The 23,653-nt window shown below is 42.2% G+C and overlaps 1 protein-coding gene and 1 pseudogene across 3 annotated transcripts in view; one reads left to right on the forward strand and one right to left on the reverse strand.

The window, feature by feature from the left end:
* Positions 1 to 872: 872 nt before the first annotated feature.
* LOC128594594 (60S ribosomal protein L38-like) lies at positions 873 to 1,702 on the reverse strand (annotated as a pseudogene). The gene has a single exon (XR_008382603.1). The product of XR_008382603.1 is annotated as a 60S ribosomal protein L38-like (transcript).
* A 9,581-nt stretch (positions 1,703 to 11,283) lies between these two features.
* The window catches only part of RANBP9 (RAN binding protein 9), a 114,005-nt gene continuing 101,635 nt past the window's right edge, over positions 11,284 to 23,653 (forward strand). Inside the window, exons 1-2 of one of the 2 annotated variants that reach the window (XM_053603510.1) lie at positions 11,284 to 12,166; positions 21,679 to 21,790. In XM_053603510.1, the coding sequence (XP_053459485.1) occupies positions 11,602 to 12,166; positions 21,679 to 21,790 (677 nt within the window). In that variant the 5' untranslated portion in view covers positions 11,284 to 11,601. The remainder of the gene's footprint in view (positions 12,167 to 21,678; positions 21,791 to 23,653) is intronic. The other variant, XM_053603511.1, reaches the window with a different exon arrangement.

Here is a 23,653-nt window from a genome sequence, read left to right on the forward strand (position 1 = left end):
TTCAGGGATTTGATGTGGAATGTTTTTTGGGGGCCACTGTAGGAACTACCACATTGTGACCCTCTAATTGTGTGTGTGTGTGTGTGTGTGTGTGTGTGTATAATCATAGGAAGATATAGAGGAGTGTAGGCACTTAAAGAATCTGGATCATGGGTGGCGCCTGTGGCTCAGTGGGTATGGTGCTGGCCCCATATACTGAGGGTGGTGGGTTTGAACCCGGCCCTAGCCAAACTGCAACAAAAAATAGCCGGGTGTTGTGGCGGGCACCTGTAGTCCCTGCTACTCAGGAGGCTGAGGCAAGAGAATCGCCTAAGCCAAGAGCTGGAGGTTGCTGTGAGCTGTGATGCCAGGGCACTCTACTGAGGGTGATAAAGTGAGACTCTGTCTCAAAAAAAAAAAAAATGAATCTGGATCAGGGCAGTACTTGTATACTTACACTCAGATCTACCACTCACAATCTTGATTCTTTAGAACAGCAGTTCTCAACCTGTGGGTCAACCCAGAGGAACCCAGAGGAACTGTATTAAGGACCTTGGCATTAGGAAAGTTGAGAACCACTGCTTTAGAAGAAATCCAGAAGGTTCCTGACATAATTTTGCCAAGCACTGATTGTAGCACACATGTGTTGTGTTAAAGTTAATGCTCTATATGGAAACATGCCCTTGGTGACTAAGCAGCCTGGCCAATCACCAAATAGACACATATCAGTGTGGCTTTTTTGTACTCCAATCATGTAGACTATTCTCTTTATACTTGTTGAATTTTATGGGGTAGCATAATATTCTACCAGGTGACTTGGAGTTTAAGGATTCAGAAAGGATCGGGCCTCTTAAGAATGTCAAAGAGCTGTTATCTATGGGAAAGTTTCTTTTTTTTTTGAATTTTTAAAATTTAATACAATTCAAATCAGCATGTCTGCTTCATTTCAGCTCCTTCACTGCCAAACCAGGGGGCAGAGACTGCTTCAGTTTCTCTGCCTTCTCTTTGTCTGTGATGACCAAGGTATAAAGATATCTGCTGCATCTAACTTTAAACTTCACATTATCCTTATTTTTCTTGATCTTGACAGACCTGGCATCCTTTCGCCTGGCAGAAAGTCCTTGATTTCCTCAATTTTCCGAGGCATGGTGACAAGGCGTGCGGAGAGGGCGCGGACCCTCACAAGCAGCAGCAAGAGAAGGGGTCTGTGGGAAATTTTCATATGGACAATGGTATAAGGCACATATGAAGAACTGTTGGTGACATTCGGGGACAGAGCAGTATTTCCACAGCAAGTGCCACCCCTCTTCAAATAATCGATGTCTGTTTCTAAGTTTAAATATTTGTAGAATAAACTAATTACAGCTAAAGTGGAAAAATCCCAGGGAAGTCTTTGACACAACTTTACTATTTATACTTCTTAAGATGCAGATGATCTGACATCTTTGAAATATTACTTTTTTTCTTTTTTTTTTGAGAAAGAATCTCACTTTGTTATTGTTGGTAGAGTGTGGCGGCATCATAGCTCACAGCAACCTCAAACTCTTGGGTTCAAGTGATTCTCTTGCACTAGCCTCCCAAGTAGCTGGGATTAGCTAGCTTTTCTACTTTTAGTAAAGACGGGATCTCACTTTTGCTCAGGCTGCCCTGAAACTACTCGAATCAAGCAACCTACCCGCCTCAGCTTCCCAGAGTGCTAAGATTACAGGCGTGAGCCATGGCGCCCAACCTGATATAATTTTGGAAAATCTTACATATTGTCTAGCATATTTCTCCTTGTATTATCTTTCAAGGCCCTTAAGAAAAACAAATAAAAGTGCTTACAAAAATTAATTACCAAGCATAACATGATATGTAACCATGATGAAAGAAATAGTGACCCATGAAATTGGCCTTCTTTGGAGGACTGCAGATTGCAGATTTGGCCTTCTTTGAGGACCATCATGGTAAAAAACAATTTCTATTGATTATCTCCATGCTGTAATCTAGATACAAAGAAATGTAGATTGAAGACTTGATTTGTTTTACTTACACTAATGAGTGAGGCTAGACAATTACTTTTCGTGGGATATTAGAAAAATAGCCACGGTGCTTTTTGTCTTTATGATAGCACTTTTCATATTCTATCCTCAAAACTTGATTGTGTAAATAACTATTTCCCACAAAACTATAAATTCCTTGATGGCAAGGATATTAAGTTCTTTAAAAATATTTTTTTCCACGTGCTGCCTGGCACTGTGTGTTGCATAGAATAGCACTCAATAGGTGATCCATGGAATGCACCCCACTTGGGGAAACAGCGGGCTAACTCGCAGTGGGCTGCAAATTATGACCTTCAGTGATATTTGGCACTTTGGTGAGCTATTTATCATTGTCCTAAGGACAATTATTTTCTTCTATTTTTTTCGATGCTATTTTTGTCTTTCATCTAACTTTCCCCAGTCTCTTCTTTCCCAACTATGCCTTTGACTGCCTGCATGATACAGAATCCACTGAACCCTCGGTATTTCGTAGGCCTGCAAGTGGCATTCCCTAATGCTCAGAGAAATTCTGGGGTAGCCTTATTATTCCATGATTCCATCAAGGACTTGTTCACTGACCCAGCAGTGCTAAGGGAGGAAATGAGTTCTTGCTATCTGCTCCCTGTTGTTATTCCATTTTTTTTTTTTGTAGAGACAGAGTCTCACTTTATGGCCCTCGGTAGAGTGCCGTGGCCTCACACAGCTCACAGAAACCTCCAATTCCTGGGATTAAGCGATTCTCTTGCCTCAGCCTCCTGAGCAGCTGGGACTACAGGCGCCCGCCACAACGCCCGGCTATTTTTTGGTTGCAGTTTGGCCGGGGCGGGGTTTGAACCCGCCACCCTCGGTATATGGGGCCGGCGCCTTACCGACTGAGCCACAGGCACCGCCCTGTTATTCCATTTTGAATGCACTTTTGATATCAACCATCAAGAAACAATAAAGAGGGGACACAGAGATCAGTATGGATGGAAGGAAGCTTGTGAACTTTGGCAGATGAAAGAAAAACTTCAGTGGTCTAGAAAAAACAGAAGGAAAAATTAAGGTGACAGTCAGAATGAGATTGAGAGTCAGTTAACTTGTTAAATAATTATTAATGTAGGTGACTTCAGCCAAAATTGTAATTTTTGTCCAAATTCTTCTAGAACAGATACATAAAACACACAGTTTCTTCTAAAATTAGCTTTTGGTTTTTCACATAGATTTTATTTCATGAACAATTAATTATAACTATTTTTATTCACACGTGAACATGAAATAGTTCATTCGTGTTATTCCATGTGGTCCCACAGACCCTTTTCATCCTGAACTTTGAATCCCAGGTATACCATCTCCTTATTTGTAGTAATATCCAGCACTACATGTGTTCTGTCCAAGACAGCATGCAAATTTTGATGCTGAATCCTCCCTCATTAGACCTTTCTTAAACTGTTTGTGGACTCTTTGGAGCCCAAAGAGCATCACTGGTTCTCTCAGTCCTTGCTATTAAGGAGGTCCATGCACCACTGGCAGAAACAGCAGCATCCTCTTGAAGCCTGTTAGGAGGCTGAAGCAGGAGAATCGTGGAAGCCCAAGAGCTGGAGGTTGCTGTGAGTCCTGTGACATCATGGCACTCTACCGAGGGCAGTAAAGTGAGACTCTGTCTCTACAAAAAAAAAAAAAGAGAAAGAAATGCAGATCTCAGGTCCAATTTGGCAGATCCCCACATTTATATGTGAGAGGCACTGCTCTAATTCATGTGTGTAGTCAGCCCTTTGTAGCTGCAAACCTCTTTGAATTCAATCAATTGAGGATTAAAAATGTAGTTAGGGCTTGGCGCCTGTAGCTCAGTAGCTAGGGCGTCGGCCACATACACCAGAGCTGGCAGGTTTAAACCCGGCCAAGGGCCTACCAAACAACAATGACAACTACAACCAAAAAACAGCCGGGTGTTGTAGTGGGCACTTGTAGTCTCAGCTACCTGGGAGGCTGAGGCAAGAGAATCTCTTAACCCCAAGAGAGTTAGAGGTTGCTGTAAGCTGTGACGCCACGGCACTCTACTGAGGGCAACGTAGTGAGACTCTGTCTCAAAAAAAAAATAAAAAATTTAATTAGGACTATGATGGTAGCATCTGGACCAAACATATATGAACTTTTTTTTCCTTGTCATTATTCCTTAAATAGCTCTCTCTCCCCCTCTCCCGCCACCCCCGCTCTTTCCTCTCTCTCTCTCTTTTCTCCCCTCTCTCCTTTTCTCTCCTCCTTGGTGCTGCTCTGCAGCATCCCTCCCTCGCCAATAAAAACCTTAAAAAAAAGTTCCTTAAATAATATAAAAACTGCATAATATGTACATTGTATTAAGCATTATAAATGATCTAGAGATGACTAAAGTATATGGGATGATGAATGTACGTTGTTTGCAAATACTACACCATGTTATATAAGGGACTTGATCATCTGTGCATTTTGGTATCCATGAGAGATCTTGGATCCAATCCCCTGAGGATTCTGAGGGATGACTCTATTAGTAATCTTACCTCTTCAACTAGACTCTATTCACTGAAGGAATAGGTTTCATACTACCCTATTTTTCTTTGCCATCCTTCTTTCCTTGTTCCTTACTCCCTGTCCAGAACCTAACACACGGTTTCATATAGAATAGGTAGATGGTTAATGAACACTGACAGAGAATTATCTCCAGTTTAGACTCGTTGCTGCTATAGTTTCCTGGCATTGCTCAGCCATTTTTCATTCATTTCCTGACTCCATCCGTGTGGCATTTGGTGATGCAGGACACTGGCTGCAGCCCATATTGCTGGTAATAAAGTGAACTTATTGACTTTTGGGATTTCATTGCTAATGACATAGTCTTGTCATTTAGTGTTCAGAATGGCTTTTAAGGAATGTATATCTATAATGGTTGAGAACAGGAATCACAAACCGCAGCCTATAGGCCAAATCCAGGTGCCTATTTTTGTACAGTTTTATTGGATCACAGTCACACTCTTGTGATTTTTTTTTAAACAGGCTTAATTCATTTTATTTTTCTTGTAATAAAAACCCTATGTGGGGCCAGGCATGAGGGCTCACCGCCTCCTAGCACTCTGGGAGGCCAAGGTGGGTAGACTGTTTCAGTTTAGGAGTTTGAGACAAGCCTGAGCAAGAGTAAGATCCCATCTCTACTAAAAATAGAAAAACTAGCCGGGCATTGTGGTGGGCACCTGTAGTCCCAGCTACTTCAAAGGATCACTTGAGCCCAAGAGTTTGACTTTGCTGTGAGTTCTGATGCCACAGCACCCTATCCAGGGCAACAGGGTGAGAGTCTGCCTCAACAAACAAACAAAAATTCCCTATGTTGTAGGTACAAGACTCTTGTGTGGGTCTTTTTTATTCATTATTTTATTTTATTTTTTAAGATAGAGTCTCACTGTGTTGTTTAGGCTAGAGGGTCATGACCTCAGCCTAGTTCACAACAAACTCAAACTCCGGGGTTTAAGTGATCCTCTTGCCTCAGCCTCCTAAGTAGCTGGGACAACAGGTGCCCACCACAACACCCAGCTAGTTTTTCTATTTTTAGTAGAGACAGGGACTCACTCTTGGTCAGGCTGGTCTTGAAAATCAAGCAATCCTCCTACCTTGGACTCTTTGGTGTGCGTCTCGATGAGATGATGAGATGATTAGTGAATTCATGGGACTTATGAATATGATCTCTTCCCAGAGGTTGGGGGTTAGTTTTTCATAGGTCTTGGAGATAGCATTTAAGGCCCAGGATGGTAAAGCAGCTCCTGGCTGACGAGCAGTCATCAATACTAGCCATTTGGCAGTAGCTTCTTGGGGACAGAAGCCTAGGTGATGCCAGTGCCTCTGGGGGTAGGCATAATGTATATCAGCCCAAAGCCACAGTGGCCTGTCACCTTGCAAGGGATTGTATGGGGCTTGTCCATCTTGTTCCCTCAGTTGCCTCTCTTCATGGGGACAGTGGAGAGCTTGGCCGACATGCTGTCCTCTCAGATGGCAGTGGCTCCCTCCTTGGAGCACTAAATACCCAGATCAATGTGGCCATTGTGCTCCCTGAGTCTGGGTTACTGGCCAGTGCAGGTCTGCTTTTGCACCAGCATAATCTTCAAAACCTTATCCTTGAGATATGCTCCCAGGAAAAAGTCAGCGATCTCAGACTCCTTGATGGAGAGGTAGACCTCTTCCAGGGACCTGGTCATTGTGTCCTTGACTAGGAGGCCCAGCTTGGTGACAGGTATCCATTTTTTGTTCTAGGCTTTGCCTCCTTGATCTCTGTGGTCTTGGCATCAGCCCCAGTCTTAACTTCAGCCATAGTCAAAGCCTACACAGAAGGCACATGGCTTTCCAACCCAGGGCCCATGGGTCCTGAGGCACTGGTGTCATCTGCCATTTGGTATTTTTCAGAGAAGTCACTAATTTGTTTATGCATTGTTTGTAGCTACTTTTTACTCACAATGGCAAAACTGAGTAGTTGCAGTGATAAGTACCATATGTCTAACCTATTACAGAAAAAGATTGCCAGTCTCTGGTCTGGAAGCTATATTAGATGTGAATGCAGCAGGTGCAGTCCTCCAGGAGCACTGGAAATCACAAGAACCCTGTGAGAGGCGATTTCCAAAGATGGCATTCAGAGATGCTTACCTTCTGGTGTGCATGGCCTGTGTAATCCTCTCCCCTTGAAGAAGGGGTGGACCTAGTGATTTACTTCTAATGAACATATTGTGGTAAAAACAATGAGATGTCATTTCTGCGGTTAGGTTACAAAAGCCCATGACTTCTGTCCCTCTACTATTGCCTTCTTGGTTTTCATACTTGCAAGCACCAAGGCTGCTTCTGGCCAATAGCCAGCAAGGAATTGAGGCTCTTAAGGAACCGAATCCTGCCAATATTCATGTCAGTGGGCTTGGAAGTGGATTCTTCCCCAGTTAATGTCTTTTAAAAATATATATATTTTTTAAATTTTATTTTTACACTTTTTTTGAGATGGAGTCTCACTCTGTTGTCCTGGGTAGAGTGCTATGGCATCATAGCTCACAGCAATCTCAAATTCTTGGGCTCAAGGGATCCTCTTGTCTCAGCCTCCTGAGTAGCTGGGACTACAGGTGTGTGCCACAATACCCAAGTTTTTCTATTTTTAGTAGAGACAGGATCTCACTCTTGCTCAGGCTGGTCTCAAACTTCTAAGCTCAAGCAATCCACCTGCCTCAGCCTCCTAGAGTGCTAGGGTTACAGGTGTGAGCCACCACGCCCAGCCCCCAGTTCTCTTGAGCTGACTGCAGCCACGGCTGACACCTTGAATGCTTCTGAGACTCTGAAGCAGAGGACCCAATGAAGTTGTGTCAGTTTTCTGTCTCACAGAAACTATAATAAATGTTCTTTTAACCCACTGAGTTTGGATTGATATTTGTTTTACAGCAACTGGGAACTTATTCAGACCCTAAAATCGTACTATAGTTCTAGGCACACATTTTTCAGTACCCAGAAGGATATCGTCATAGACCTTGACTGAAATATGCGGGTCAGTACTTGAACCTCTTTCCTGGTATGGAAAATCCTCTACTGTGGGAACCAGAGGCCCTTTTCCCACTAGGGCAATATGTTCTAAACTTTGTCATGTCATGCCACATACAGAAAATGCTAAGATGAGTATGGTACTCCAACCCCAAGAGACTGCTCACTGCCCAAAGGGACCAGCTCCATGGACTCATTGCTGCTCCAAGCTCACACTGAGGTGAAGATACCTTAGTATCTCTATAACCCAACCATTGGGTAATCTGGGAATCTCTGTTTGCTGGTAGACTCTGGTATGGGCATGTAATCTGGGCTTGGTCAACTCTGAAGACTGGAGGTCAGAGAGGTCAGAGTACAGGTGGTGAGGTGGTAACTGGTGGTCATTTCTATGAGCAGTAGTAGGGCTCAGGCCAATCCATTTATGCTGCCTGTCCTCCTTTGATCTTTGTTTTTAGGCCTGGTTGTCAAGCCTTCTGATCAATTCTGAGAACTATTCAGTATCTTTCTATTAAGTTCCTTTTCTGCTTAAGAGAGCCAGAATTGGCTCCTATTGTTTGCTATTGAGAAACCCAACAGATCTAGATATAGAATATTGCAGGATCACATGGTAAAGACTGAAAACATACTTTCAAGAACAGTGAGGATAAGTTCATGGCTAATGGATTTTTACCATTTATATCTCTTTGTGCAATTCTTATATTTTTCTAATAAAATTTTGCTTTTATTATATAATTGTCCTTTATAGAAATGTTTTATGATTTTCTTTCATGTCTTTTTGGTAATGATTTTTAGGAGTGCTGTAATTATTATATGGTCTCTTTTCCTTTAGTATGTCATAATCATTTTTCCATGTCTTCAACACCATTTTTCTAAGAGGCCATAAATAACTTGTTTCAGGATATCCTTATGCAAGGAGCCTTCAAACAGTGGGCCTGAAATTGGGCCTGAGAGCCACTGACTAAGTCAAGAGGAAGGGATGGATGCCTTTTTTAACTGGTTGGCCTCTTCTTTCGGCAATTCCACTACCCCAAAAGGATACCCTTTAAAAAATGGCACAAATGTGCTCCTATATCCCTAATTCCACTGAGTGGGATATATGATAATTTCTTCAATTAGTCCCTTCATGTTGGGCACTTAATTGCTTCCATATTTAATCTACCATTAATACTTCTTCTATTGAACATTTTTAGACCTAAAGCACTTCCACATTTAGATTTTGATGCTTAGCTTTTTTTTCTGGATAAAAGGCATGAACTCCTTTATGTCTCTGTATAAATATCACTAAGTGCATAGCTTTCTAAAATGATGTTATCAGTGTTCTCTACCTCTTTCCATATGAGAAAGTGCCCATTTCACAGCACTCTCTCCCACAAATGAAATCATTAATTTCTTGAGATTGTTTGCAAAGAGCAACCAGTCACTTTTATAAAAAACTTCCAACAAGGACCAGGTGAGATGGCTCATGCCTGTAATCCCAGCCCTCTGGAAGGCTGAGGAGGGTGGATTACCTGAGCTTATGGTTTGAGACCAGCTTGAGCAAGAGCGAGACCCCACCTCTCAAAATAGACGGGAATTACGGCCATGGCCGGGGCTCATGTGGCCCCAAAGCTTCCGGGTCTTCCTCAATCTGGATGGCATGTCGGCGGCCAAGACGAAACAACAGAAGAGCTGAAGAGAAGATTAAGGATGTTGGAGGGGCTTGTGTCCTGGTGGCTAGAAGCCAAATGGAGGGGAGGTCCATTAAAATGCTATTTCCTTGTGGTCTGAGTATAGGTTCTTTGGTGGCATCTCTGCCTTACCTGCATATTGGGAGTCCACTTAACAGGTTTACTAAGGATATGAGGGCATTGTTCCTGCTGATTACCCTGAAAGTGTGCATAGTAAAAATAGAACCAACATTTAGAGGCAAAAGTGAGAATGATACCTATTGATAATTGAAGTACCTATTAAAAGGACCATTTGTGTTGCAAAAGAATAAAAAAAATAAATAAATTAAAATAGCCGGGCGTTGTATTGGGCGCCTGTAGTCCCAGCTACTTGGGAGGCTCAGGCAAGAGAATTGCTTGAGCCCAAGAGTTTGAGGTTGCTGTGAGCTATGATGCCATGGCATTCCACTAAGGGCGAAAAAGTGAGAGTCCGTCAAAAAAAAAAGCTTCCAGCAAAATGTCAAACAATTCTATTTTCCCTCAAGTATTCCTACAATATGGAAAGTTCTAGAATGGAGTGGTTTCTATGTATGCTGAAAGAAAACATGTATCTTAATAAATGCTTGATGACCATTTCAAGAAACTTTAATGATGTGTGAAGTCCATTTATTCTGCCATGGCTATCTTACAGTGACAGTTTGGTTTACTTTGGACTCATTGTCGCTGTAATACAAATGAAAGTTTTAGAACAATGTAAGTAGAGTGAAATCATGTGATTTAAAGTACAATGGTTTGAAAAATGTCATCAAAGAATAGGTCAAAATTATCAGATATATTTTTTATCAAAGAACAACAGGGCATCTAGTTGGGTAATTGAGGGAGAAATTAGGCTAAATGACTGTTAATCAGTTTTAGCTAAACATTGAGGGTATTCAATTAAATCACCATTTACTTACCTTCTTCAAAATGAAGTAATTCTCTCTTCAGCCAAACATTCCTTGCTTATTTGACCAACAATTACCATCTCAGTAGCTTTGGGAAGCAAACAAAACGTTAGAATTGATTTCACATTTAAAGCTTCATTTTTGCCAGCTAGGGAAAGGATAAGCTAGACAGGAAAGTGTTCAAAACAAAATAGTAGTATTATGGTCAGAGACCAACACTTGGCAAATTGTGTCAAAGCAGTTGACCAAGCACTCAATTGGGAACTGCAAAGTCGGAAGTCCTATTTTTGACTTTGCTGACCTCAGTTAATACTTCCTTGTTTAAAAAATGGGCATAATTCTTTCCTACGTAAAAGGTGTTATGAAAATTAATGAGTCTATAAAATGTTTTGACGTCTCTAGAAGCCATTCTTAAATATACACCGTAATCTTGTATTTATACAGCTCCCGTTTCCTGTTCTTTGAAGACATGCCAACCTTTATTAGTGACACCTTCTACCACTCTAAGTTCACTACTAGGCCTCATAAAATTAACTAATGAAACAGTCACTATTTTAAGTGGGAGACTTTACCTTCAGAAATCGTTCACGCAGTCCGTAAGGGTGTTACGGTGTTACAAGCTAAGAAGTAGGAAAAGCAAGCAGTACGGTCCTTTTTGGAGGGAGGCAGAGAACGGAAAGGCGGACTGGGGCGAGAGCCCACGGCAGAACTGGAGGAGAGAGCCCGGGGCCGCCCGGAGCTGGCACCCGGAGCCCGAGCCCCGCCGCACGACCGGGTCCGGAGGGTCCCTGAGCGCTCGGAGGCCGGGCTCGTGGCGGCCTCAGCGGGGCTCGATTACTCTCGCCTGGACGAGGAGCAGCGCCGCGGCTCGGAGGAGCCCTGCTGTGGGGAGGTGGGGCGACGACAACAAAAAGAAGTGAAGTAGGAGGAGATTCGCCGGCTGCGGGGTGGGTGGGAGGCGGCGGCCGGCTCGTGGGAGGAGGCGGTGCCTGGGAAGGGACCTGCGGCGCCGGGAGCCTTGCGTCCCAGCCTGCGAGCGGCTGGCGGGCCGCGGAGAGCCGCCTCCCCGCACACAGCCGGGACCCCCGCGGCCCGCGCGCCCCCGCCCCTCGCGCCTCCGTCCCGCCCCCTCGCCTAGCGCCGCCCGCGCGCAGCGTCTCGCGCCGTTCCGGCCCGCCCGCCGGGAAACAGCCGCGAGAGCAGCGGCCGCCAGCGCGCCTTCCCTCCCGCGCTCTCGAGCGTCGCCCCCGCCCCGGGCGCCTCGTCCCCGGGCTGCGCGCCCCCGCTCCGGCCAACGTTCTCTCAGGGCCTCCCCGGGCCCGCTGCCCACTCCCGCGTCTCCAAGCCCCCCAACTGCCGCGCTCTCCCTGGGCGCGCGGCCCGCCGCCTGCTTCCGGGGCGGGCGGACTGGGCGCCTGGTGCCGGCGGCCGCAGCGACAGCGCCCCCGGGAAGCAGAGGAGGAAGAAGAGGTGGAGGTGGCCGCAGGCTGAGTCGCGGCCGGGATGTCCGGGCAGCCGCCGCCGCCGCAGCAGCAGCAACAACAGCAGCAGCAGCTGCCGCCGCCACCACCGGCGGCCGTGGGTCCGGTCTCCGGAGTCGTCCTGCCCGCGCCCCCGGCCGTCAGCGCCGGCTCTTCTCCGGCCGGCTCGCCCGGAGGCGGCGCGGGCGGCGGCGGCTTGGGGGCCGCAGCGGCCGCCCTGCTCCTCCACCCCCCACCGCCGCCGCCGCCGCCTCCGGCCACCGCAGCCCCGCCGCCGCCTCCGCCGCCCCCGCCGCCCCCTGCCTCGGCGGCTGCCCCCGCCAGCGCGCCCCCGGGCCTTGTCGTGGGTCCCGGCCCGGCCGGAGGCACCCCGGCCCCAACCCTGGCGGCCGGCAGCAGCGCCGCGGCCCCCTTCCCGCACGGGGACTCGGCCCTGAACGAGCAGGAGAAGGAGCTGCAGCGGCGACTGAAGCGCCTGTACCCGGCGGTGGACGAGCAGGAGACGCCGCTGCCCCGCTCCTGGAGCCCGAAGGACAAGTTCAGCTACATTGGCCTCTCTCAGAACAACCTGCGGGTGCACTACAAAGGTACTGGGCGTGTGTCCTGCGGTGGGAGTGGGGCGCTGACCCGACGTGTCCGGTCGCAGCCTGCGACGCTCTCGACCCGCCCCCGCCCCCCGCCCTAGCGGGCGTGTGCCCCCTGAGGTGGCTCGCCGCCGGCTCCGCTGCCCCGAGGGTGGGCTCTGGGGTCCCGGTGAGAGGCCCGAGGGCGAGGGGCGAGATCGTGGAAGAGGAAGGTGAGTGGAGTGCTCCCAGTAGGGAGGCTGGGTAATCCCAGCCGGGATAGGACACCTTGAGGGAATCCGGGATGACAGGACAGAACTCGCTTTCTGATTTCCCTTTAAGATAAATTCTGGGGCTTGGGTAGAGGAATCCATGGACTCGGAGTTGGGTTACATTGTTCTCCAGGTAGTGGGTCTGGAGTTCTCTTTTTACATTGAGGGAAAGGGAGATACGGTTCTGAGGTACGACTTCTAGGTAAGGGACTTCTAGGTAAGGGAGAGTTGAGATACGTGGGGGGAGGAGTAATTAAAATTAGGCCAGAGATTGTCAAGGGGGACAAAAAAAGGACAAGGGCCCAAGTTTGCCATCAGTGTCTCTTACTAAAAGCAACTGGGAGGGGAAGAGGGGAAACCTCAGGAGTACCTGTTTCCTTAGGGAAGCACAAACGTACCCTCCGGGTTGGAAATGCCCTGTGCAGGTATTCGTATTGGGTATTACACGAAGTCTTGTTGAAAACAAGGTTTTTTAAAAAAATGTTCTTTAGTACTTACAGGAAATTGGTTTATGTTTTACACCTGCAGTTAAAAACAACGATCTTAGGCCTGTGCTTGTCCCCTCCTGCCTCACTTATCTTAGGGTAAAACAGAGCTTGAAGCAAATACTTTGTATATAAAATTATAAATCGCTGAGGGGAATTTTTGAAATGTAGTCTGTTTTAGTAGCATGCATCAAGTTTACTTGTGTGGAAGAAAAAAAATCAATGTAATGTATCAGTCTGTCTGGAAACATACCCTGTGTTTTAGGCCCCAAACCTAAAACAGGAGCTTTTGCATTGTAAACAGCCTCATTTTGATCAGCTACAAAGGGGTGTGTGTGCTAGTGACATGTATGTACAGGGTTATAAACAACCTTGTGGTTATATCCTCAAAACATGACCGAATTTGAGAAGAACCTTGATAAGTGAGTTACTGTTTAATCTGAAAGGAGAATGGCAACAGAAACCTACCAAATGATTTGGCTGCAGAAAATCACACACAAAATACGCCTTGTTGAAAAGTCCTCCTTTTTATTCTTGGCATAGCTGCAAAGAAGTACTTTTAATTTTATGTTCCTAATCTAAATGGCTGAAAATTTCAAAATACAGTAGTTGGGGTTTTGTTTTTTTCTTAGGACATTTTGTTTTCTCTTGTGAAGTTAATTTTGTTTTTCATAAATTTTTTTTTGCTTTTTCTTTTAATTTTGTTTATTAATGTGTGTGAACAGTATTATGAAGTGTTACTTCTGATCAGGCCACCAGAAAGCTTTTGTTAGATGTGAGACAGAACTTTTTCTCAAATTTATGGTTGATGGTCAATAATTAGCTTATAAAATCAGAGGCAGTATATATGAAAGATTACTGAACAAAGAATCCTAGCTTTCCTGAGTCCTGAAGTCATTTGTGATTGTAGATATATTTTAAGACAGGGCCTTACTCAGTTTATTCCTCTGAGTGTGGGAGTTGAGCTGGATGGTTGGTAAGGAAATTTCCAGCTCTGAATTACCATGATGTGTAAGATTTGTGATTTCAGTTTATTTAGCACTGTAGTGTGCCTTGATTAGTTTTACTTTTACATTAAATTGATGATTTGGGTCAGAGAAGAGTACATGCTTATGTGAAATTGGTTGGAGTTTAGAATATTTATGACACTGCTGTCTCAGTTATTTTTCCTGTTGGCCTCTTTATTACTTTTTGTTGTGTAATGGTAAGATTCTTTCTGGAAACGTCACTTTTTTGTGAACATAAACCATTATTTCTGGAAGATGTCATTTTCTTTTCTTTTCTCTATCCCCTTTGTTTCTTCTCCCTTCCCCCTTGTCACAGTCTCTATTTCCCCCTTTCTACTGCCTCTTCCTCTTGTCTTGTTATTATAGAGTGTGTGTGAGTTTTCTGTTGTGGTTACTGTTATTTTTCTGTGTGTCTTCTGAGAGCACTATACCAAACATATTGGGCAACTCTGTCCAAAGTAGCAAAGGAAGGAAGCAAAGGGGAGGTGTCATAGGTAGTGGATAATAAAACTTTGAAATCACAAAATAACAAGAGTGAATTTTTATTTAACCTATCATTATGCTGCCTTGATTTTACCTAAGCATTTTGAGACTTTTAACATTAAAACTACTATTCATATATTTGCATATTACAGAATTTCAAAAAATTGATGATTACAGTCCAGAATGGTGAGAATTTTCATCTTTGAAATAGAGGTAGCTTGGTTTCTTTTGCTCTGAACATACTCTGTTTTTAAGATGTTATTCTTCTACATTGAAATTATTGGGTTTGGAAGCAGTATTGTTGCTTGATTCATTTCAAGGGATTAACATTAAACTAGACTTGCAAATAAAGTTTATTGGATTGCAGAGGGATAACAGTGTGTGTATAATATGTATATATTAAAAGACCTTTGCTTAGAAGTCACACACTGACTATTGGAAAACCCAGGGATGGCCTCTCATATTTTTAAAATTCTTGTCAATATTGAATAAATACAAATGTGACAGGCTTAGACTTAGTTACAATGATAACTTTTACTTTAAAGCATTTTAATGAATGTGAGTGGATTTAGTCTAAATGGTTCAATTTCAGATTGCATTTTTATATTTTTGAAGTTATTACTACTAATTTGGAACTTCACAGACTGTTTTGATACATACACACAAATGAATGTGGACAGGATGCTGGAGTTCTCACTTAGATTTGAGACAGTAGGAGTACCTGGAGGTTAGATATTCTCAGTCATAAGTAAGCTAGGATTGGAAATTAATTTTTCTAGACTCCATTGTGTTCTTTCCATGATACCATTTATGACCTCTTTCAGTTTGTATGAGACCTGATTATCTGAAATAGATAAAATCTGGTGATCACATTTAGAACTTTTTGAAGAATAGTTGAGATTAAAAGTACTTTCTCTGGGGGAAAAAGATAACTGGAACACACTGATGCTTCGGAAAGTTCAGACGCCTTGATATTACTGATTAAGGACAGCTTAGGAGAGATGGAAGATAAGTAAAAGTTGGGAATGATAGGAAGCAATGAAATAATGAATTACATTTTTTTTTTTTTTTTTTTTTTTTTTTGAGATAGTCTTATTATGTCGCCCTCGGTAGAGTGCTATGGCATCACAGCTCATAGCAACCTCAAACTCTTGGGCTTAAGTGATTCTCTTGCCTTAGCCGCCCAAGTAGCTGGGACTACAGGCGCCCCCCACAACGCCCAGCTATTTTTTTTGTTGTAGTTGTGATTGTTTGGCAGGCCCTGGCTGCGTTTGAACCTGCCAGCTCTGGTGTATGTGGCTGGCACCCTAGCTGCTGAGCTACAGGCACCAAGCCATGAATTCCATTTTTTAATTGAATCATTATTAACACTATCTTAACCAAACAGGTTGAACTTTTGGTATCCCTATTTTTTCTCCCCCTTTGTTTCTCCAGTTTTTAGTTCTTTAATGTTTTTATTTATTTATTTATTTTGAGACAGTTGCACTGTGTTGCCCTAGGTAGAGTGCCTTGGCATTACAGCTCACAGCAACCTCAAATTCTTGGGTTTAAGTGATTCTCTTGCCTCAGCCTCCCAAGTAGTTGGGACTGTAGGCACCTGCCACACACTAGCTGTTTTTTGTTGCAGTTATCATTGTTGTTTAGCTGGCCCGGGCCGGGTTCAAACCCACCAACTTTACTGTATGTGGCTGGCGCCGTAACCACTGTGCTATGGGTGTCAAGCCTTTTTTTTTTTTTTTTTTTTTTTTGATATAGAGTTGAGTTGGTTTCACTCTATCACCCAGGCTGGAGTGCAGTGGTGCCAGCATAGCTTACTGCAGCCTTGAACTGGTGATCTCAAGCAATCCTGCCTCAGCTTTCCAAGAAGCTGGGACTATAGGAGTACACCACCATACCTGGCTGATTTAAAATTTTTTTTTTTTTTTTTTTTTTTTTTTTGGTAGAGACAGCATCTTGATATGTTGTCCAGACTGATCTCATGCAATCTTCCCTCCTGGACCTTCTAAAATGCTGGTATTACAGATGTGAGCCACTGTATAAGGCCTTTTAACACTTTTTAAGTATAATCGCTTATCTAATTTCTGTACTTAAGGTTGAACAAATGTTTCAACAAATACTTGCTTACCTACGCAAATGTCTATTAAGAATTATGGAGCAATATAAAAATTTTTTAAATTATTTCATAAAAATGTTTCTTAATCAAGGAATTTAATAACCAAATTCAGCTTTCCCAGGGATCCCTTTGCCAAAATTTTGGGTAATTAGCTTTAAAAATGCCTATTGGTAACTGTAAAAATCAAGTGAATCTAATAATCATACTCAAAAGTAGACAATAATAATTATATGTCATCCTAGACAGTTTGTATGTCTTGCTCAGTATTTCTTCATTTATTTAAAGAGCTTTTGGTGAGTATTTACTTTGTGCCAGGTTCTAAACACTCAAAGGTGAATAAGATGCTGTCTTTGAATTCAAAGAGCTCAAAGGATACAAACTAGAGTAGTAAGGGGAGTGTTATAGAGAATACTATGGAAGATATAGGGAGAACCATTGACCCAGGCTGACATTGGATAGGGGGAAGGAGGTGGGTCAGGGGGATAACTTGTTGGGAGGAGTTGAGGTCAGGGATCAGTTTTAAAAGAGGAGGAGTAGTAGAATCTAGGGGAAGAGGAGGGGCTGGGCATTACAAGTAGAGGAAAAACAAAAGCACAGAGAAGAGAATTACTGTTTATGTTTGGTTTTATAAGCAGTTTTTGATTTTTGGAATTTATTGTGTGTGACAAGGAGCAACTGGGAAAAGATCAGTGAGGGGCAGTATGGAGTATTTTATTGAGTTTAGATTTTTTTATAGGAGATGGAGAATCATCAAGGGATTTTTAACTAGGAAGTGACTGACTCATATTTTCTTTTTGTCAGATTATACAATTGATTGTGAGATAATTTCGAGAGGTGCAAGACTGGAAATAGCAAACTCATATAGAAGCCCGTTAGAGTGTAACATTTTAGAAATAAGGACCTCAACTTGGTCAGTGGTAGGGGCAGAGAAGAGCAGACTTACTTGTGAAGATACTAATATTTAGAGGTAATACTGGGAGATTATGAGAAAGGTAGAGAAATCAAGGATGACATTTATTGTGAAGAAGTCAGGATTACCATATATACATATATATACATATATATATATATATTTTTTTAAATGAAACAAAGTCTCTGTTGCCCAGGCTAAAGTTCTGTGGCGTCGTAGCTCACAGTAACCTCACATTCTTGGGCTCAGGAGAGCTTCTTGTGTAATAAGCCTCCTGAATAGCTGAGACTATAGGTGCCTGCCACAGCTCCTAGCTGTTTTTTTTTAGAGATTGGGTCTTGCTCTTGCTCAGGCTGGTCTAGAACTCCTGAGCTCAGGTTGATCCACCTGCCTTGGTCTCCCAGAGTGCTAGGATTATAGGCATGAGCCACCTTATCCCAGTCAGTATTACAGATTATTTGGAGTTAAGTAAAAATGGGAATCTTAATCCTGTGATCTGACTTCAGGGAAACCAAAAGAAGCCAAAGAAGCAAGCCTTACAGAAAGAACAGGAACAGGTCTTCTGGGGTTAAGGGAGCTCTAAGTGATCTTAACAGCTAGAATTCATGATTGTTCACTGTATTCTATTGTTTAAAGGGACTCAGCTGCGGTTACTAGTTCATGGATTTCTTATTTCTTTTTCCTTATTGACTGCCTTATCCTTTCCTTCCTAAGGATTGCTGCAAAACTTACCAGATTGGCCTAGCTAGTAGGCGTCATTCTTCTACTGGGCAGAGCTTTTAATTATATGCTATGGTGTGAATTGGCAGACTTCAGATCAGGTGCTAACGTGTGTTGAAAGAGCTGTGAGGAGAATAACAAATTATAAAATATCCTCCTGGCATAAGGATAGTCTGGTTCCCACTTCTTTCAGTATAGACAATGTGTGGGGCAGTTTCTCCTAGGAGGGATTGACAGGTACTGGTACCATAACTGGCCTGAAGCTTGAGAGAGAAGTCTAGGGCATGAAGGATTTAGGAGATACCTGTAGGTGGTGGTTGAAGAGTGTATTTGACAGAGAAAGAGAGAGAATATAGAATGAGAAAAGCAGTGGGCCATGGATGGGAACCCTGAATAACACCAATGTTGAAAGAGTGGATGAAGTCCAGGAAGAAATAGTTCAGAGGTCCCTGGACAGCAGGGAAAGTGTGATGTCACAGAAACTGAGCAGGGGAATTTCAGAAGTGAGGGAGTGATCTTTAGTGTCCAGTGCAACAGATAGGTTTAGTGGGATAGGCACAGATGGTATTCCACTGGATTTGGAAATTAGATCATTGTGACCTTTGAGAAAGCAGTTTGAATTGAGTGATGGGGGCAGAAACCAGATTTTAATGGGTTGAAAGAGTAAATGAAAGGGTAATAGGTCCCATGTAATAGGAGAGTCAATATAGATTATTCTTGAGAAATACAGATGAAGGAAGAGATGAGGCATTACCTTGAAGAGGACACAGGTTAAGGCAGAATTTTTTTTTCTTAATTTTTAGTATCTGTTAGAGGAGTTATATTTTTTCTGTGATTTAGCATATAAGATGGAAATGTCAGCATAGGAGATGAAAATCCTGTATAATTAAAATTATCCTTAAAAGTCCCTTCGGAAATTATTGTGCTAGAGAGCATTGTATCATTTATAAGTCTTAATTTGGTTGTAAGTTAAATGAGAATGTGACTTAAGTTAAATGAGAATATGGTCAAGGTATGGTGGATAGGTATATAAAATTTTAACACTTTGACAAATGAAATAGATTGGCAGGACCTCGTTTTTTTTTTGTTTGTTTTTTTGAGACAGAATCTCACTTTGTCACCCTTAGTAGAGTGCCTGTGGCATCTTAGCTTATAGCAACCTTAAACTCCTGGGCTTAAGCAATTCTCTTGCCTCAGCCTCCCAAGTAGCTGGGACTATAGGCGCCAGTCACAATGCCCAGCTATTTTTAGAGATGGGGGTCTCACTCTGGCTCAGGCTGGTCTCGAACCTGTGAGCTCAGGCAGTCCTTCCGCTTTGGCCTCCCAAGTGCTGGGATTACAGGCCTGAGCCACCACACCTGGCCAGGACTTACTTTGTTTTTAAGTTAAAAAAATTCATTATACTAACTGTCAACACTAGTGCATTACTGGCAGTGATACATAGCACAGAGGTATAGAATTTTGGGAAAGATATACATAAATTCAGGGGAAGGGAGAGAGTGGAGAGGAAGAGGATGAAAACATGAGCTTAAGAGGGGGACAAGAGGCCAGGAATTTGAGAGCAGCCTGGACAAAATATGGGGAGTCATTCTACAAAAAAATTTTAAAAAATGTTTATAAATAACTTGAAAGATTAACCAGGCAGATGGTGTTTACCTGTGTCCCAGCTGTTTGGGAAAGGGGCATTGCTGAGGCAGGAGTATCGGTTGAGTCCAGGAGTTGGAGGTTGCAGTGAGCTGTGATGATATCACTTCACTCTGGTCTGGGTGACAGAATGAGATCCTGACAGAGCAAAATCCTGTCTCCAAAAGGAAGAAAATAGTGGAAGAAGTTGCGTGGTATGGACATAGGTCACTTTGTAATAGGAGAGTGGAGAGTTGAACGTGACCATATGTAATGGACTCTCATTTTCTTTTTTTTTTTTTGTTTTTTTCTTTTCTTTTCTTTTTTTTTTTCTCCTCTCCTCCCCTCCCCTCCCCGTGACCATATGTAATGGACTCTCATTTTCTTTCTCTTTTCCTCTCCTCTCCTCTCCTCTTCTGCCCTCCCCTCCCCTCCTCTCTCCTTATACTTCAAATATAATATTCAAATTATATCATCAATTCCATAATGTTGGTGTTTCCACCAACATTATGATTCCAGATAATTAAACCAGTCCTCAAACTGCAGCCCACGGGCCACATGAGGCGGTGTAATTGTTATTTGTTCCCTTTTTGTTTTTTTACTTCAAAATAAGGTATGTGCAGTGTGCATAGGAATTTGTTCATAGTTTTTTTTTAAACTATAGTCTGGCCCTCCAGCGGTCTGAGGGACAGTGAATTGGCCCCCTGTTTAAAAAGTTTGAGGACCCCTGGTGAGTATTGTTTCTCATACAGACCTTTTGGGGATTATAGAGACTTGTCTCATGTCTCACTCATACTAATCGTGAACTTTCTGACGTGCTACTTCAACTTCAGTCTTCATTCTTCTGTGGTTTATGGACATAATTTATTTTATTCATTTTATTTTGTTCACATGCTAGCTTTCAAGGTAATTTGTGTCTTGGGTAAGGGGTAGGAGAAGTGATTGTGAGTAAAGGAAAACCCTCTGGGGTTAGAATTAAGGAAGAGTTAAAGAGTTTAAAAGCCATTTTCTAATATCTTAAAATGTAAGTAGTAGTATGGTGTTATTTCCTGTCTTAAAAAAAAAAGAAATGTAAGTAGAGATTAGTTATAGTTCTCAGTAAGTTATTATTGGATGAAGAAATTTTATGCATCAGACTTTGTATAGAATTAATAACACTATATTAAAGAACAATTACAAGTTTTTAAAATAAGAAAGCTGTTTTGCCGGTTCAATCCAATTATATAAAATTTCACTTAAAATACACTCTATCATACAGATATTTCAAAAGAGGCCATGTGACAAAAGAGTGTTTAGGAATTTTATAAATTATACGCAAATTTATATCTGATAAGATTATTTTCTCATTATGTTTTTCAAACACAGCCTTTTTTCTTAAACATGTAGTCTATTAGGGCTGGACTAGTGGCCTCATGCCTGTAACCCCTAGCACTCTTTTGAGAGGCTGAGATGGCTGGATTGCTTGAGCTCAAGAGTTTGAGAACAGCCTGAGTGAGAGTGAGACCCTATCTTTTCTAAAAATAGAAAAACTGAGGCAAGAGGGTTGCTTGAGCCCAGGAGTTTGAGGTTGCTGTGAGCTATGATGCTGCGGCACTCTACCAAGGGTGAGAAAGTGAGACTTCGTCTAAAAAACAAAAATAGTATATAATGAAACCCTTTAATTTGCTCAATGTATGTATTTAGATTCTGAAATCCTAATAAAACTAGTAATAGTGTGAAGAAGTCTGTGGTTAACTTGGGCTATTTTGTATATTGGATTAATTGGGATGATAAATGTTTCATTAAGTCTTATTTGAACTGATGGGAGCAGAAATTATGTATCATTCCAAAACCTGTTGGTTCCTGAATTGTTTAAGATTTCCCTTTTCATATTTCAGTGAATATGAATTTGATTTTTTTTTTCCTTTCCTGTTTCATATGCAGGTCATGGCAAAACCCCAAAAGATGCAGCGTCAGTTCGTGCCACACATCCAATACCAGCAGCCTGTGGGATTTATTATTTTGAAGTAAAAATTGTCAGTAAAGGAAGAGATGGGTAAGTGTAAATTTTGGTGGGAAAAATCATTTTCTATTCTTGGATAATTATTTTTGTTTTGATTCATAATGTTTATCACATAATTGCAAAATTGGGAAATTTTGGTATTTGGAAAAGTGGAATCTGAATATTTCAGTATGGCATGCAGATTGGATATGGTTATGCTTAAATAATGGTTGAAGTTAAAGCTTGAGTTGGTGATACTAACCAAATTTTTCTGGTAGGTTTATTATTAAAATATGAATTGGAATTAAGCACTGGAGAGACAATGACTCATTTTCATAACTTTTTTTACATTCCCTTTTTCTGAATTCTGCTGAGACGTTAAATCCTGTCAAAGCTAGTTATCAAAGCCAGTAGGTGATTCATAGGTATTTTGCAGGGGTTGGGCTTAGAATTTTAGGTTTTGATTGGTAAAAGAATATTTGTATGTTCTCGATCAGAGGAGCTTCCTGAAGGTTAGGATATGATTTAGAAACTTCCAAATGAGACACTCCCTGATAGAGCCTGGAACCAACTTTTATATTATTGCTTTTCAACTTGGGATCCGTGTGTGGTGTGTGTGTACATCAGAATCACTTATGGGGCTATTAAAAATAAGTAGTTTGGGCCTAATCCTGAAACTACTGTCCCTAAATCAGAAGTTTTAGAAGTGTAACTTTTGGTAAGATAGACATTTTGAGAAAGCTCCATCCACACTGAATTTTGGTGCTTATCCCTGTTTGAGAACTAATTATCTGGAATCATTGCATCTATCCTATAGTACTTCCTGATACCTTTGTTGCAGTGTCAAGAAATCCCTTAAAGCAGCCATAGTAGTGTTTGTTCAACTACCAAAATGAAGCTAGCTATTGGGTAGTGTGGGTAAGCTGACCTGTACTTTGAAGTCAATTATTTAACCTCTCTTAGCAGCCCTCTTATGTTTAATTGACAGAATAAGTGTATTCAGTAGATTACCTCTTACTTTATTTGCTCATTGTCAACAGTATGAAAAAGCAAAAAGTGAACACTTGGAATTCATTGACAGCTTTTACTTAACTACTTTTTGATATTTGAAAAATTGGGATCTGAATGCTTCAGTTTTCTTAGGGTAATCAGGTTAAAAGATAAAGTTAGAGATGCCAAGGATTAAAGTGGTTTCGAGAAACCCCAGGTTGAAATAGGCACAGGATTGTAACCACTTTTTACTTTATAGCTGTATAATCAGCCAGTTCTTTGGATACTTCAAATTATATCATCAATTCCATAATGTTGGTGTTTCTCAGATTGATTCCAGGAGTTACCTTTTACTCTACTTAATCTAAGGTTGCATTATTGCGACCTTATATTTGATGGCTGCAAATATCCTGATGAGTCTCAAATCTACTGCTGTGTCTCAGGCTCTGGACCCTTGACCTTCAGAACAATATATCTAACCAGATGCTTGCATTTGAATGTCCCTCAGGCATTTAAAATCTTTTTCTCAGTAACATTTGGTTGTTGGTTTCACAGTTGCTGGAAACTGTTTTCTACCTTTAAGTTTCTCTATTCATCTCTACTGCCTCTCCTTTGGTCAGGTCTTGGTAATTTACCCCCTGAATTACTGAGGTAGTTGGTTGGTCCCTCAGTTGTTTTGCTTATTCCAGTCTATATCTGTTGTCAGTGTTCTTTCTAATACAGAACTGAATTGTGCCTGTCCCTTCCTTGAGATCATTTGGAATGTCTGTTGCTTTGAAGGTAAAAATCTAGAACTTCTTAGCAGGGTCCTGTATGATGTGAGTAGCTTCAATAATTTTTTTAATCTCAATCTCTTTGAGGCCAAGATCTCTCGTTGTTTTCCTTTTCCTTTTATTTTCAAAAAGAATATATTACGTATAGTAAGAT

This window comes from Nycticebus coucang, chromosome 9 (genome assembly GCF_027406575.1).
Source record: "Nycticebus coucang isolate mNycCou1 chromosome 9, mNycCou1.pri, whole genome shotgun sequence".
NCBI classification, from domain to species: domain Eukaryota; kingdom Metazoa; phylum Chordata; class Mammalia; order Primates; family Lorisidae; genus Nycticebus; species Nycticebus coucang.